Source organism: Canis lupus, chromosome 14 (assembly GCF_048164855.1).
Source record: "Canis lupus baileyi chromosome 14, mCanLup2.hap1, whole genome shotgun sequence".
NCBI lineage: Eukaryota > Metazoa > Chordata > Mammalia > Carnivora > Canidae > Canis > Canis lupus.
Window position 1 is genome coordinate 38576330 of NC_132851.1, and position 14771 is coordinate 38591100.

The following is a 14771-nucleotide window of genomic DNA, read 5'->3' on the forward strand; positions in this document are numbered from 1 at the left end:
TGGGAGTGAAGTGATCCTAGTAGTTTTGACAGCAGCCGCGTCCCGAGGGCTTCCTCTGTGTCTGAAGCAGCGCATATGAATGAATGCAGCCGCTGGGAGGGGTCCCCGAGCCCTCCTGCCCCAGGGCCTTTGCACCAGCTGCTGCCCAGAACACTCTTCCCCAGATACCGCAGGGCTCCCTCTCTCAGGTCCTTGCTCAGACACCACCTTCTCAACCAATTCTGACCGCGCTGTGTGACATGGCAGCAGTCCGAGTCCCGCTCTGCACCCCCGTACGCTGCACGTATCACCCGTGAACACGCGGATAATTTCCCGATTTTGTTGGGTCCGTGCCCTGCTGTGTCTCTGCTGGGCTGTAAGCACCCCCGGGCAGAGCTCCTGCCCTGCTCCCCGACGTCGCCCCCCGCCCGCGCCTGGCCCGCAGCGGGCCCTGGATGAGTGCCTGTGCGCTGGGGCAAGGCACGGAGAGGTTGGGGCCACAGCCGGGGTCACACAGCCGGCGGGGGGCGGGCCGCCAGCGGAGCCGGCCCTGCTCCCTGGGGCTCTGGCTGCGGGCGTCTCCCAGGACAAGCTCTGCCGGGAAGCTTGCTCTCGTGTGCACGCGTGCGGGTGGCACGTGGACCGTCAGGAGACACGTGGCCGAGCCCGGCAGGCACCTGCAGACCCCAGAGCTCGTCGCGGAGCCAGGTGCCCCGGGAGCTTCGCCCCCTCACGCCGGCCGGGGGAGGCTGGGGCCTGCACGTCCCTCCATCTGCACCCGGGAAGGCCGCGCGTGGCGGAGCCGGGAGTGAGCAGGAGGCCTGGCCAGCCCGTGGCCCACTTTCGGCCCTCCCCCTGCCCGGCCTGTCCAAGCGCCACATGGCCGCGTCACGCCTCCGACCCAGCGAGCACTCCTCAGGCCACAGCAGCTGTCCCCTGCCTGCCTGCCTGGCCGCCTGGCTGGACCTCTCCGGGCTCTCTCAGGGTCTCTAGGGGTCTTGCAGGGTCTCGTGGGGTCTCTCAGGCTCCCTTGGGGTCTCACGGGGTCTCTTGAGGTCTCTTAGGGCTCTCTTGGGGTCTCTCGGGCTCTCTTGGGGTCTCTCGGGGTCTCATGGGTTCTCTTGGGCCCTCTTGGGGTCTCTCGGGGGTCTCTCGGGGCCCCTCGGGGCTCTCTCGGGGTCTCTTGGGGTCTCTCGGGCTCTCTTGGGGTCTCTCAGGGTCTCGTGGGCTCTCTCGGGTTCTCTTGGGGTCTCTCGGGGTCTTGTGGGGTCTCTCAGGGCCAGCTCCTGCGTCTTATCCCCCTCTTTCCCACAGTGTCTCTGCGTTTTTCTGCCTCTGGTGAGACGGGGCCATTTCTCTCAAGGGTTGTTTTAAATATTCATGTTTTAATTAAAGAATTTTATTGCAGAAGCGACACATAAGATAATGAAAAAGCCGCATCCAGGGGGCCGGGAGCAAGCGAGTGTGCGCGCGTGTCCCCGCGTGTGTCCGTGTCCTGGTGTGTGCGTGTGCCGCTGGCATCACGTGCCTGCATGGGTGGGGGTGCAGGGCCGCAGCGGGAGTGGCCTCCAGGGGGACAAGGCCGTGATGTGGGGCGAGGAGCCAGCCCTGCCCGAGGCGCAGCCCTGGCTGCAGGATGGTCCCCACTCCGCGGGGTGCCCCTGCCTGACACACAGGCCCCTGCAGGGCTTCGGAGGCCTTCCCCCAACTTCCCTCAGGAGGAAGTGGCCGGAGCCCCTCTCTGGAGTCCACGGGACCCAGACAGAGGCTGGGCTTGGAATGTGGAGGGAAGATGGGAATTCAGGTGGAAGAGCCGTGCCTCTGGAGTTTGGGGGTGACGGGGAATGGGAGGGGGCGTAGGAGGGTGTCAGAGCCTTCCTGCCAGGGACTTAGGCTTATCATCCCGGCCTGGGATGCCGCTCTTTTTGTACAAGGACTCGATTATAAAAATCCAGAAAACAAGGTTTCGGGCTCATTGTAGACAATGCCCATCCCAGAGAAAATAGCAGGATGTGACCCCATGAAAATGATGCGCACGTGGAAGCCTCAGGGCAATTCCCACGCAGGTCAGAGTGCGCCCCACGCTCCCTCCGCCCGGCGGCCAGGGCTGCAGCACACACACTATGGCACTGTTTGGGCTCCACATCCGGGAAAGACGGTGAGGAGGGATGTCAGTGGAACCACCGAGGCCCAAGGTGGGGAAACGATGCGTCCAGGTCACCAAAGGGCAGAGCTGGGGCAGGACACCCTTCCCAGGGCGGGAAATACCTGCCTGACGAGGATGAGCAGCAGCAAGAAAGCGTGTAGCCCCGCAGATGAGGCCAAGCCAGCCACCTAGGTCAGCCTCGTTTCCCTTTTGTGAAGAGGGGACCGGACGACCCGGTCCTCGGGTCTGTGTGAAGCTGACGGAGATGGAGCCGCTAGCGCGGGCGCTTGCAAGAGCTGTCCCTGTCCTCCCTGTCCTACCCGAGACGGGGCCTGCGGGCAGCGGGTCCCACGGCACCTGCTGCGGCTGAGTGGGCCGCTGGCCCCCCGGGCCTGAGAGCGGGAGCCGTGGGCCCCGGTGGAGGACCAGCGCGTGCAGGGCCATGGGGTGAGGGTCTGTGGACAGGCGTAGGGTTGGGGGGGCGTCAGGGAGCCGACTTGTCCCCAGCGTCCCCCTTGGCACATCCCTGAGAAGGTGGGAGAGGAGGAGCCTGGGGGCCTCTAGACAGGCCCAGCTTGGGGGGGCAGGGGTGTTCTTGGGGGTGCTGGACCTGCCGCGGGTCCCTGGGGATCCGGTGGCGAGGACACGAGGACACGAGGACCGGGGCCGCCCCCACCTGCGGGGCTGGGGAGACCTCTGCCGGAGGCGCCGGGAAGTGCGCGGCCCTCCTCCTCTGCAGGGAGCCCGCAGGCAGCGGGGAGCCAGGTGGGGGCCGGTGGCGCAGACTGGGGGCAGCACAGCCTCCAGGCGGGGGCGCCGGGCGGGAAGGGGCCCTCGCCCCCAGCGGCCATTAATCGGCTCCATTCATCCGTTAATGAGATGGAAATGAGGCGCCGAGACAGAGGGGCATTGAGTGCGGGAAAGAATGCGCTTCTTTCCGCCCGGAGGGCCGGCCCCCCAGCCGGGCCCACTGTCCGCTGCCCCGGGAAGCCTGCTGGGCACCGAGGCCCGGGGCGCTTCCCGGGGGACCCCTCCGCTCGGGGCGATCCATCTAGCCGGTGGCAGCCGTGTGCGGGGACACACGTTAAAAATAAAAACAGTAACAAGAATAGCATCCCCTGAGTGTGGGTCAGTGGCCTGAGCGCGGCCAAGGTTGGGGACAGTGTGTGACGGGGACCCGGCCTCGGGGCGTGAGGGGAGCAGGGATCCCGCGCCCGGGCCCCAGCTGAGTCTCACGAGGATCCCGAGGATCCCGGTGCAGGGCGAGACCCGCCCCCGGGGGCCAGCCCGTCCTCTGGGCCCGTGGCCCCACTCCCCAGCCTCTCCTGCCTCGCCCCCTCCTCCTCACCCCCCCACCACCTGGGTCACCAAGGTAACCAGCCCTGAAATAGTGGGTGTGCTGGCAGCTGAGGCCTAACCTGAGTCTATCCTGAAACTCTGAGCTCTGCAGCAGTTGCCATGGGAACCGAGTGGCATCCTCCAATTAGCCTGGCTTGGACACCCTCTCTCCCACCCACCGCCAGCTTCCACGTCACTCAGGCTTCCTTGTGGGGGCTGGGCTGGGGCAGCCAGGAAGGACTGGCGGGACGTGCCCCCCGACCCGTCTCCGGCCCGCCTCCCTGGACTCCGGCCCCCTCGGGCCCTCCGGGTCCGCGTGACGAGCTGGGACGGCCTCCGCGGGCGACACCAGTAGGGCCTGGAGCCCCGGCTGGGGCTTGTGGGCAGTCCTGGCAGGCAGCTCTCCCCTGGAGGGGGGCTTGTAACGGGGCGCTCGCTCCTCCTTGTCGGCGGGAGGTAACGGTCTCCCCATCTGCACCTGCCCCCCCCCTGCCCCTGGGGTCCAGGCCCGAAGTCTGCCACCTGCCCTAGCCGCCCACCTGGCCTGGCCCGTGTGCCTGTGGAGGCCACAGCAGGGGCTCCCCACCCCTCTCCCGGGGCCCCCCGGTCTGCTCCCATGCTCCTGCACCCAGCCGCCTCTCTGGAGTCCTTATGGGATGTTGGTGGTTTAGGATGAAGTGGCATTTCTGTGGGATCACCCATGTGTATGGTCCCGCTCAGCCCTAGAGAGCCTGGCTCGTGCACCTCCGGGGCTCCTGCTCCTCAGGCAGACCCTCAGGGGGGCCTCGCCCCAGCCCCTGGCGGTCCTGACCACCGCTCTGTGAGTCTCAGTTTCCTCTGCTGTAAATGGGGTGAAAGTGGCTGTCTGGGTGGGCTGGGATTCAAGGCTCCTTGTGCTGAGCACCTGTCCCGGAGTAGGCCCCCCTCTGGTGGGGGCGGGGCGGGGGCGGGGTTCCCCTGCGCAGGGCGTCCCCTGGGGGAGCTGGCCTTGGTGGCTGGGGGAGGAGCAGCCCTTCCTGGAGGGTCCGACATCCTGGGTCCCTTCCCCTTTGGCCTGTTCCGAGCCGGGGGGCACGGGCACCCCATTTCAGTGGGCCTTGGTCTTCTCCTATGAACGGGGGAGCCACAAGGTGTCTCTTGTGGGAACAGAGTGACCCATGAGGGCGTCTGACTGAGGCACAGGAGGGGCTCAAACCAGACCCCCCCAGAGCGAAGAACCACGCAAAATGCAGCCCTGCTCCACCCCGTGTGGCCCTGGCAGGCCCTTCCCAGGCCCCACAGCACATCTGGGCGCCCTGAGAGCAGGGTCCGAGCCCACCCAGAGGGGCGGCCACTGAGGTCCGAGCCAGCCCCTCCGCGGGTTCCCTGCCGACCTGCCACCCCGTCCGCCTGGCACCAGCCCACTGGGAGGGGGGGCACCGTGTGCCCTTGGCAGAGGTGCCCTGCCCCCTCCCCCCGGCCCAGGGTGGGTGCCGCCTGCCGCCAAGCCTCCCCTGTGCCCGCCCCTGGCTCCCCCTGCTGGTGGCTTCCCAGCACAGGCCTGCAGGCAATGGGGGGCGCTGGCCCTCCCACGGGGCCATCCGCAGATTAGATGGGGGCCGGACAGGAGTCACCTGGACACCGCGCCCCTGACAAATCAGAGTGGGTGCTCTGGGGGCCACCCTGACCCCACTGACTGCCCACACCCATCATCTCCGAACCCCTTCTTGCCGTTTATCTTCACACCATCAGTATGGGCAGTAGCTCCCCGGTCCTCAGATGAGAGGCAGGGGCCAGGCGGGAGGGACTTGACCATCCCATGGCGGGGGTGGGGTGGGGGCGCCACGTGATCCTGGCCTTTGGGCTCAGCGCCGGTTCTGGGTACCCTCGGGGGTCTCCGCAGCCCTCATTCCCCATGTGGTGGGGCTTACTTCCCCACGCCACAGACAAAAGCCAAACTCCGAGAGGCACCCGGGGTCCTGCCGACAGGCCAGGGGTGACCTGCCCTTGGCCTGCACCGCTGCCTGCTTCAGCCTCGGGCGAGCCCAGGGCAGGTTCCAGTGCTGGGCCTGGGCGATGCACCCCACTGTTTCCTGGCCACCTCGTAAGTGGGAGCGAGGTCGGGGTGCTTGCCCAGAGCAGGTGCTCGGTGAAGTGTGTTCCCATCCTGCTTCATGGGAGCGTAGGGGCCCCGGTGACCCCCAGGACACACGGATGGCAGCGGCCAAAGCCCAGGCAGCAGAGTGGCCCGGGCCCCTTGAGCACGGCCTTGGGACAGAAGCTGCCTTCCCCAGCCCATGGATGCGGCCCCCACACTCCGGCCCAGGATGCACAGCCTCCCTGTGACTGGCCCCTCGGCGGCCCCTCAGTGCCCTGTGTGGACTCGGGCCACCCAGGGGCTCAGACCCTCAGGGATATTAGGTCTGGATTGGGGGGGGGGGGCGACAGGACCCGGATGGAGGAGACTCATTTCAGGACCTGAAAGAGGTGGATGGAGGGGTGTGGGGGCCTTCGACCCCAGTGCGGCCACCAGGTGTGGAGCCTTGGTCTCCAGTGGCGTCCCTGCGTGCAGTGAGGGAATCGTGGCCAGGAGGCGGGGGACTCAGAGAACACTGGACGGGGGACCACGGGGAGGGGTCCCCCAGGGGCTGCGGCTGTGTTCAGGAGTGAGGGCCCCTGCCCTGGTGCCTACCCCACAGACTTCCGAGAGGCAGCCATGCCCCGGCAGCGGGGCTGTCTTCCTTTCATTCATTCACTCTGGACACCCCTGGGGTTCCAGCTCTGGGTCCAGCCCCTTCACTGGGGCCCCGGGGGTCAAAGCCAGTAGAGATCTTGGCACAGGTCCCCGTAGAGGGCCTCCACAGCTGGAGAGCATCGTGGCCTGGCACCTGGTGGGACACCCGGGAGGAGTGGGGTAGGCACCAGGCCCCCAAGGCAGGCCCTGCCCCAGCACCTCTGCCCCTCCTGGCCCTGCCGGCCTCTGCGGACCTGTCCAGGCCTGCACTCGTCTCCCAGTGCCCCCTCCCGAGCGAGCGAGGCGGTCTCCCGGGCGGGCTGGCGGGGGCGGGACCTGCGCCCTAAGTCCCTGCCGGGGAGACTCCCCCGGGTCAGTCCCTGAAAGACCCCCGCCCTTTGGCCCGCCCCTGGCCCTGAGCCCCGCCCTCTGATTCCTCCCAGGAGGCTGGAAGCTGTGGTCCCTGTGGGGCGAGTGCACGCGGGACTGCGGGGGAGGCCTGCAGACGCGGACGCGCACCTGCCTGCCGGCTCCCGGCGCCGAGGGCGGCTGCGAGGGGGTGCTGGAGGAGGGCCGCCTGTGCAACCGCAAGGCCTGCGGCCGTGAGTGCGCGGGGCACGGGCGGAAGGTGGGGGGGCGCCGGGAGGACGGAGGGGGCCGGGGCGGGGCCACAGGGGCGGAGCCAAGGACGGGAGGGGGCGGGGCCACAGGGGAGGGAGGGACCCGGGGCGGGGCCAAGGCGGGGTGGGGGCGGGGCCACAGGGAGGGGGCGGGGCCACAGATGAGGGAGGAGCCCGGGGCGGGGCCAAGGCGGGGTGGGGGCGGGGCCACAGGGGAGGGAGGGGCCCGGGGCGGGGGCCAAGGGGGCGGGGCCACAGAGGAGGGAGGAGCCCAGGGCGGGGCCAAGGCGGGGTGGGGGCGGGGCCACAGGGGCGGAGCCAAGGACGGGAGGGGGCGGGGCCACGGGGGGGGGAGGGGCCCGGGGCGGGGCCAAGGGGGCGGGGCCACAGAGGAGGGAGGAGCCCAGGGCGGGGCCACAGGGGAGGGAGGGGCCCGGGGCGGGGGCCAAGGGGGCGGGGCCACAGAGGAGGGAGGAGCCCAGGGCGGGGGCAAGGCGGGGTGGGGGCGGGGCCACAGGGGAGGGAGGGGGCCCAGGGCGGGGCCAAGGAGGGGAGGGGCCACAGGGGAGGGAGGGGCCAGGGGCGGGGCCACATGGGAGGAGCCCGGGGAGGGGGCGGCGCCACAGGGGAGGGCGGAGCCCTGGGCGGGGCTGGGGTGGGACCGGGTAGGCGGGAAGCCTCGAGGGCAGGGTCAGGTGGGAGGGGAGCCTGCTGCGGGGCGGGGCCAGGGGCGGGGCGAGGCCAGGTCCAGGTGGCCGAGGGCGGGTAGGTGAGGTCGGACCCAGGAGGAGGGTGGAACCCGCCCCGCCCCGTCCCGCCCGGGGTTAAGCTTTCCCCTCCCCTGCCGAGTTGGGCATCCTGGGGGGCTCACTAGGGCCCATTGTGGGTTTGCCCCTTCCAACCCCCCGCGGGGAGCCCTGGCCAGACCTGCTGGCCTCGGCCTGAACCTGACTCCAGAATGAATTTCTCTAATAAGGCTTTAACGTCCTTATGCATATTTTAGCCGCTTCCATAATTTTAAAACAAGTTGTAATGAGACTGTCATCCTCCAGGTGGTTTATTCCCCCACGAACCTTCCTGGGAAGAGCAGCGGCTCTCAAGAACCTGAGGAGGGCTCTGGGGTGTCGGGAGGCCAGGCTTGGGAGGCCGGAGCGCTGGTGGGTGGCTGAGCAGGAGAGGGCAGCTGCCACTGAGAGGAGCCGTCCTGTGGGCCGTGCCTGTGGACTCAGGCGGAGGAGAGCAGGAAGGGGCCCGGGGGTGGGGGGAGGCACGAGGTGACCTGCAGGGGGCTGGCATCAGGCCAGAGTGGCCCCGTTCTGGGTCTCCCAGCTGTCCAGTGGGGCCGCATGGCCCGGGTCGGCCGCCTGGCCCCGCTCTGGCCGGGGACTGAGGGACACAGGGCCCAGAGCGCCCCTCCAGAATTCCAGGGAGCTGCTGCAGGCAGCGGCCTGGACGCTGACCCGAGCCCGTCCCGCAGCCGCCGGCCGCACCAGCTCCCGGAGCCAGTCCCTGCGGTCCACAGACGCCCGGCGGCGCGAGGAGCTGGGCGATGAGCTGCAGCACTTTGGGTTCCCGTCCCCGCAGACAGGTGAGCGGGGGTGGGCAGGGGGGACCTGCCCCCGATTGTCCTAGAACACTACAGGGGAAGGTTGGTTTCAGGGGACGAGGTCTTTGGGCAAATATCGTTGTATTAATTGCTGCTGATTCTACGTAATAACCTTAATGACTTAGCGTTAGATCAACCTCTGAGGTGCCAGGCGCCTATCTCCAAGCAGACTGTTTAGGGATTGGTGCGAGGCGAGGGCCCTGTGTGGGGCTAGACCCCAGGGACCCAACGGCGGCACAAGGTCACCCAAGGGCCCTCTCAGCCTTGTAGGGGAAATGGCAAGTCCCGCAGATCAGCCCGGGTTCGAACCCCTGGGGCTTAGGAGCCTGGTGGCAGGCAGCCCTCATCGGGGGGTGTGAGCACAGAGGCAGGCCAGCAATGCTGTCGGTCTGCACCTGCAGGTGACCCCGCGGCCGAGGAGTGGTCCCCGTGGAGTGTGTGCTCCAGCACCTGCGGCGAAGGCTGGCAGACCCGCACCCGCTTCTGCGTGTCCTCGTCCTACAGCACGCAGTGCAGCGGGCCCCTGCGTGAGCAGCGGCTGTGCAATAACTCGGCTGTGTGTCCAGGTGAGGGGGCAGGGCAGGGGGGTGGGGGGGGGCAGCCTCCCAGGGTTGCTGAGCCCAGCCACGCTCCCCGGTCCCCTCTGCAGTGCATGGTGCCTGGGACGAGTGGTCACCTTGGAGCCTCTGCTCCAGCACCTGCGGCCGTGGCTTCCGAGACCGCACGCGCACCTGCAGGCCCCCCCAGTTTGGAGGCAACCCCTGTGAGGGCCCCGAGAAGCAAACTAAGTTTTGCAACATCGCCTTGTGTCCTGGTAGGTGAGAGGGAGGGAGCTGGCCCAGGGGATGCACAGGCGAAGGAAGGAGAGGGGAAGGGCCCCAGGAGTCCAGGGCCGACTTGCTGGGGTGCCTAGAGGTCCGGGACCCTCGGGCCTTCTCACTCATGGGTCATGGGTGTGGGGGAGCTGCCCCCAGTGGTCGTACCCACATCCTGGGCCTCATGGTGGTGTGGCAGGGCCCCTGGGGCATCCACACTGGTGACCCAGGCTCCTGTCCCCGTCGCGGTGTTGGGTGGCGAGATCCCTGGGCTCGCCTGTGGCCCGGCCCGTGTGGTGGGCTGCTGGGCCCCCGGAGGCCTTCACACCTATGGCCCAGGCTGGGCGTGAGGCCCTGGGTATTCACGCTGGCTTCCCGTCCCCTTTCTCCCCCGGGCCGGGCAGTGGATGGAAATTGGAATGAGTGGTCAAGCTGGAGCACGTGCTCCGCCAGCTGCTCCCAGGGCCGGCAGCAGCGCACCCGGGAGTGCAACGGGCCTTCCTATGGGGGCGCCGAATGCCAGGGCCACTGGGTGGAGACTCGAGACTGCTTCCTCCAGCAGTGCCCAGGTCAGGAGCATGCCCCGGGGCCTGTGGGTGGAGGACCCTGCGGGCATGGGGGGTGTGTCAGTGGGAAAACCGGGGTGGTCGCAGGGACCCAGCGCGGGAGGCACTGGTTTTCTTTGCACCGAGCTGAGCTCTGGTTCTGCTCCCCGCTCTCCATTTCTTCTCTCCTCATGGCTCCCTGCTGCTCCATCCCCCTGCTGGGCTGGCCGCTGTGTCTCTTCATCCTGTGGCTCCCGGACCTGTCCGTGCCTGGCCGCACCCCGCAGTGGATGGGAAGTGGCAGGCCTGGGCGTCGTGGGGCGGCTGCAGTGTCACGTGCGGGGGCGGCACACAGCGCCGGGAACGTGTATGCTCCGGTCCCTTCTTCGGGGGAGCAGCCTGCCAGGGCCCACAGGACGAGTATCGGCAGTGCAGCGCCCAGCGGTGTCCCGGTGAGTGTCCTCTGTCCTGTCCCCAGGGCTCTGAGCTGCTGGGCGGGCCTGGGGCTTAGCCTGGCTGGGAATGGCTCTGCCTCGGGACAGCGGGTTTCCCAGAGGGCCCTCGAGCCTGCCCCCAGCTCACGGCCCCCCTTCCCATACCCTGCCGCACCTGCTGCCTCTGGCCCCCCACAGAGCCCCACGAGATCTGTGATGAGGACAACTTTGGCACAGTGGTCTGGAAGGAGACTCCAGCAGGAGAGGTGGCCGCAGTCCGGTGTCCCCGCAATGCCACAGGTGAGGGCTGGGGGGGAGGCAGGTGGCATGGGCTCCCGTCCCATCCTCACAGGGAGGCACCGAGATGCCCTCCGGGCCCGGCCCCAAAGAGCGGTCAGCTCATGCCGCTGAAGCCAGGGCAGCACGGCCGGGACCCACGCGGCCAGCCACTCACGGCGTCCGAGCGCTCACCAAGAGCCAGCTTCTGCACAGAGCCCGTTGCGTGGGATGTCCAGTTATAGGAGGGAAACTGACTCACAAGGAAGTTAGTGCACTTGCCCTGGGCTTGGTGGCCCTGAGGGGGGAGCTGACTCTGAGTGCCAGCAGCCTTAATCCCCATGCACCCTGCGGAGGGTTTTGGGGGGCTGTGGAGAAGCAGGATGTGCTCCTAGGGGAAGGGCTGGGTCTTCTTTGTCCCCCTGATTGAGGGGATGCCAGCGCTTTGTGTACCTTGGTTTACCGTGTGACGTTCAGGAAGGGGCTCGATCTCTCTGAGCCTCCATTTTCACTCTGCAAAAGGAGGGCATTGGGGGCTCTCCCGACGGGGTGTCCGAAGGAAAGGGTGGGGCAGTACACGCAGGTCGGGGAGAGTGGTGGGGGGTGTATCCGAGCCCCACCCCCGTTTGTTTGCACATTCCTGGGAGCACCTTGCAAATCCAGAGAAGCAAAGAAAACACGGGTCACGTGATGGCATGACCTCCAGCCTTTTGCCTGCACATGTGACCGGATCGTCCCTCCCTGTGATCCTGGTCCACGATATGGAACGGGTGCCCGTTCCCACCCGGTGGCTCCTGTCGAGTGGCAGCTCCTTGTGGTCATCACTGTCGTGTGTGTGTACAGCTGTGCCCGCTCCCCTGGTGGCTGCTCCCTGGGAGGATGCTCCGTGCCCCAGCTGACGCCCAGTGCTCGTCAGTGTCCCAGGACACCCAGGCCAGCTGAGGCCCCCGCTGTTCTGCGGGTGGAGCTGGGCAGGGCCCAGGCTGTTGGCTCTGCAGGGCCTCTGCGTCCAGAGGGGCTGCGGGAGAGGCCCCCAACTTGGCTGAGGCCTCCCCCTCCACGCAGTCGGGTCCTGTGTCCCTGGCCCAGCAGCTGACCCACAGGAGCTGCCGCTAAACGTGTGGAAGGAAAGAACCAGGGAAGGCCCCTGGGCGCGCTGGGGGCTGGAGGGGCTGGAGTCTAGGATCGGGGAGTGGGATTCCCGCGCTGGAGGCAGACGTGGCCCGCGGTCTCCCCAGGCCTCATCCTGCGGCGCTGTGAGCTGGACGAGGAAGGCATCGCCTACTGGGAGCCCCCCACCTACATCCGCTGTGTCTCCATCGACTATCGGAACATCCAGATGATGGTGAGAGCAGGCTCTGGGGTGTCCCGCCCTGCCCGGCACCCACCACTGCCCTTTAGCCACAGACCCAGCCCTGTGGCTGGTGTCCCATGGCACGGCCTGTGGGCACGAGTCAGCTATGGCCCCTGGCCGGGGGCTGCAGGAGGCCCAAGCCTGGGGGTACGTGTCCTGCAGAATCGTGGCACCCAACCCCCTCCGTCTCCCCCAGACCCGGGAGCACCTGGCGAAGGCTCAGCGTGGGCTGCCCGGGGAGGGGGTCTCCGAGGTCATCCAGACGCTGGTGGAGATCTCCCAGGACGGGACCAGCTACAGTGGGGACCTCCTCTCCACCATCGATGTCTTGAGGAACATGACTGAGATCTTCCGGAGGGCGTACTACAGCCCCACCCCTGGGGACGCACAGGTGGGCTCCCAGGGGGCAGCCTGGGGAGGGCGCCTGGGAAGGGGAATGGGGGTCCCTGGCTCCAGCCTCAGAGCCCTGACCCTGGTCGCACACTGAGCCCTAATTCTGCTGCCTCCTCTGCTTACTGGCCTTTCTTCCTCTTCTTTCTAGAACTTTGTACAGATTATCAGCAACCTGCTGGCAGAAGAGAACCGGGACAAGTGGGAGGAGGCCCAGCTGGTATGGACACCAGTCTGGGCCCCGTGGTCAGAGCAGCAGGGCGGGCACAGGCATGTCTGTTTCCTCCCTGGGGCCCAGGCCAGCCTGGTGGGGCCCAGGGCTCGAACCCCAGCGGGACCTCTGAGCTGGTGTGACTTTGGGCTTCTGGCTCCCCACCCACCAGAGCTCAGTGGGCTCAGGGGCAGGAGTGGGCAGAGGTGTTGGCGACGTGGCACGTGTCAGAGTCACGGGGACATGGTCAGCCCCCCTTCCTCCTGGACTGACCTGGAACCTGCCACCATTCCTGACCCCGGGACAGCAGTCAGTGTAAGGACTGGGGATACCCAGAGACCCCACCCTTGTTTCCAGGCTGGGCCCCTGCCCACGAGCACAGCAGCCCCTCAGGGCTCAAGGTTGTGCTCCACAAAATGTCAGCAGACACTCTGAGGTCCAAGCCTGGTTCCCAGGGTGGGTCCGGAGCTCCTCAGTGCCCAGGGATGGGTGTCAGGACCCTGGATGGGGGGGCCGCAGGTGCAGGAGCAGAAGGCTGGGAGGCCGTGTCCCAGGCCGGGTGCAGGGGCCTTCGATGACACCCTCAGTTCACTCTGCGGTCCCCACGGCTCTGAGGCTCCCTGCCCTACCCCCACCCCGTCCCCAGATGGGTCCCAACGCCAAGGAGCTCTTCCGGCTGGTGGAGGACTTTGTGGGCGTCATCGGCTTCCGCATGAAAGACCTGCGGGACGCGTACCAGGTCACAGACAACCTGGGTGAGCCCCCGCCCGGCCCTCTCCTCAGCCCTGGGCTGCCCTCCTGCCTCAGTTTCCTCATCCACGGGAACAGGCAGCGGCTAGACACCCTCCACGGCTCTCCTCACGGCCTCATGCAGATGCGGCCCCTGCTCCATGATGACCACGGCCCATCGGGACCCCACAGGAGGACTGTGGGGTGTCTCAGCCCGAGTCCCGGGCCAGAGCCAGCCCGTACTTGCACCCCCAATGTCCTCGCTGCTCGGGACCGTGCAGCCGGCCCTTCTGTGCCTCCAACCCCAAGGGTCTCGTCAGAGGGTCTCTGGCTCTACCCAGTGTAGACGCACCCTCCAGTCTCTCAGACGGGACAGCAACCAGTGCTCGCCCCTGGGGACACAGACAGCTCCAAATGCCCCGGGGCCTGGGAGGTCAACCACCCCGCCTATCCTGCCAGACACCTGCAGCTAACGTATTCACCGGTCGTCAGCCCACATCCCACCCACACCCCGCCCCCATATGCCTACACACCCACATGCCCTTGCCTCACATCCTCTACATACCCCACACCCACACCCCCCTTCACGTCCACGCACACTTCATGTACCCACACGCCCCATAGGTCCACACACCGACGCGGCCCACAGGCCCATATCCCATCCACTGGGCCCCATCTCTGTCCTAGGTCTCCTGTGGGGAAGGTGCCCTGGTCCCCGGAGTGGGCCCCACAGGGTCACGGAGGGGCAAGGGTGCACGGGCAGGGGGCCCCGTGACAGCAAAGGCAGGGATGAGGTGGGAACTGGCTGGGGTGGGCTTTTGTCGGGGCAGAAGGTGGGCGAAGGCCAGGGGTAGCTGGGCACCTCCGGGGAGGCTGTGGTCCCCCGACACCTACGAGGGCAGGCCACGGGGTGCTGGGAGAGGGGACATGGGTAGGCCAGGGGAGGGGGCCAGGGAGATAGCGGGAGCCCCCCCCCATCCTGCGCTAGAGCCCGGGGATGCCCTGTGAGGGGGGGCCTGGGCTCCAGCAGCCCGGGGAGGAAGGGGGCCCAGGGGACAGGGACCGGAGTGCAGAAGCCACCTGCGGCCCTGTGGGGGACGGCCTGGGTCTTCACAGTGGCCGGGCTGGCCCCTGTGAGAGGCGAGGCCCCGGGACCGAGGCTCCGGTTGCTCAACGGCTGTCTGTGTGTCTGTCTGTCTGTCCCTGCTGTCTCTGGGCCGCCCCCTCTGCCCCAGTCCTTAGCATCCATAAGCTCCCAGCCAGCGGAGCCACAGACATCAGCTTCCCCATGAAGGGCTGGCGGGCCACGGGCGACTGGGCCAAGGTGCCGGAGGACAGGGTCACCGTGTCCAAGAGCGTCTTCTCCACGGGGCTGGCAGGTGAGGGGCCCCTGCGGGAGACTCAGGCCCTGGGGTCTGAGGGCCCAGCACCCACAGGCTTCCTTCTGGAGTCCGACCTGCGGCCTCAAGGGCCAGCGCTGCACTCATTTCTTCTCAGTGTTCCTGAGGTCACCCCCTCCTCCAGGAAGCCCTCCCTGCCCTTCCGGCTTTGGGAGGCTCCTGGGCAGCCTTTGCCGAGTGCACCAACAGGCCCGGTCACCGCGGGGAGGGAAGGG

The 14771-nt window shown here is 67.8% G+C and overlaps 1 protein-coding gene across 6 annotated transcripts in view; it reads left to right on the forward strand.

Annotated features, from left to right (window-relative positions):
• ADGRB1 (adhesion G protein-coupled receptor B1) overlaps nt 1-14771 on the forward strand; it is a 74228-nt gene that overhangs the window by 16247 nt on the left and 43210 nt on the right. For all 6 annotated transcript variants that reach the window (XM_072774712.1, XM_072774708.1, XM_072774709.1 and 3 more), the window contains exons 3-14: nt 6620-6778; nt 8274-8384; nt 8804-8968; nt 9052-9216; nt 9622-9786; nt 10050-10214; nt 10395-10496; nt 11711-11817; nt 12023-12217; nt 12368-12436; nt 13074-13182; nt 14392-14535. In XM_072774712.1, the coding sequence (XP_072630813.1) occupies nt 6620-6778; nt 8274-8384; nt 8804-8968; nt 9052-9216; nt 9622-9786; nt 10050-10214; nt 10395-10496; nt 11711-11817; nt 12023-12217; nt 12368-12436; nt 13074-13182; nt 14392-14535 (1656 nt within the window). The remainder of the gene's footprint in view (nt 1-6619; nt 6779-8273; nt 8385-8803; nt 8969-9051; nt 9217-9621; nt 9787-10049; nt 10215-10394; nt 10497-11710; nt 11818-12022; nt 12218-12367; nt 12437-13073; nt 13183-14391; nt 14536-14771) is intronic.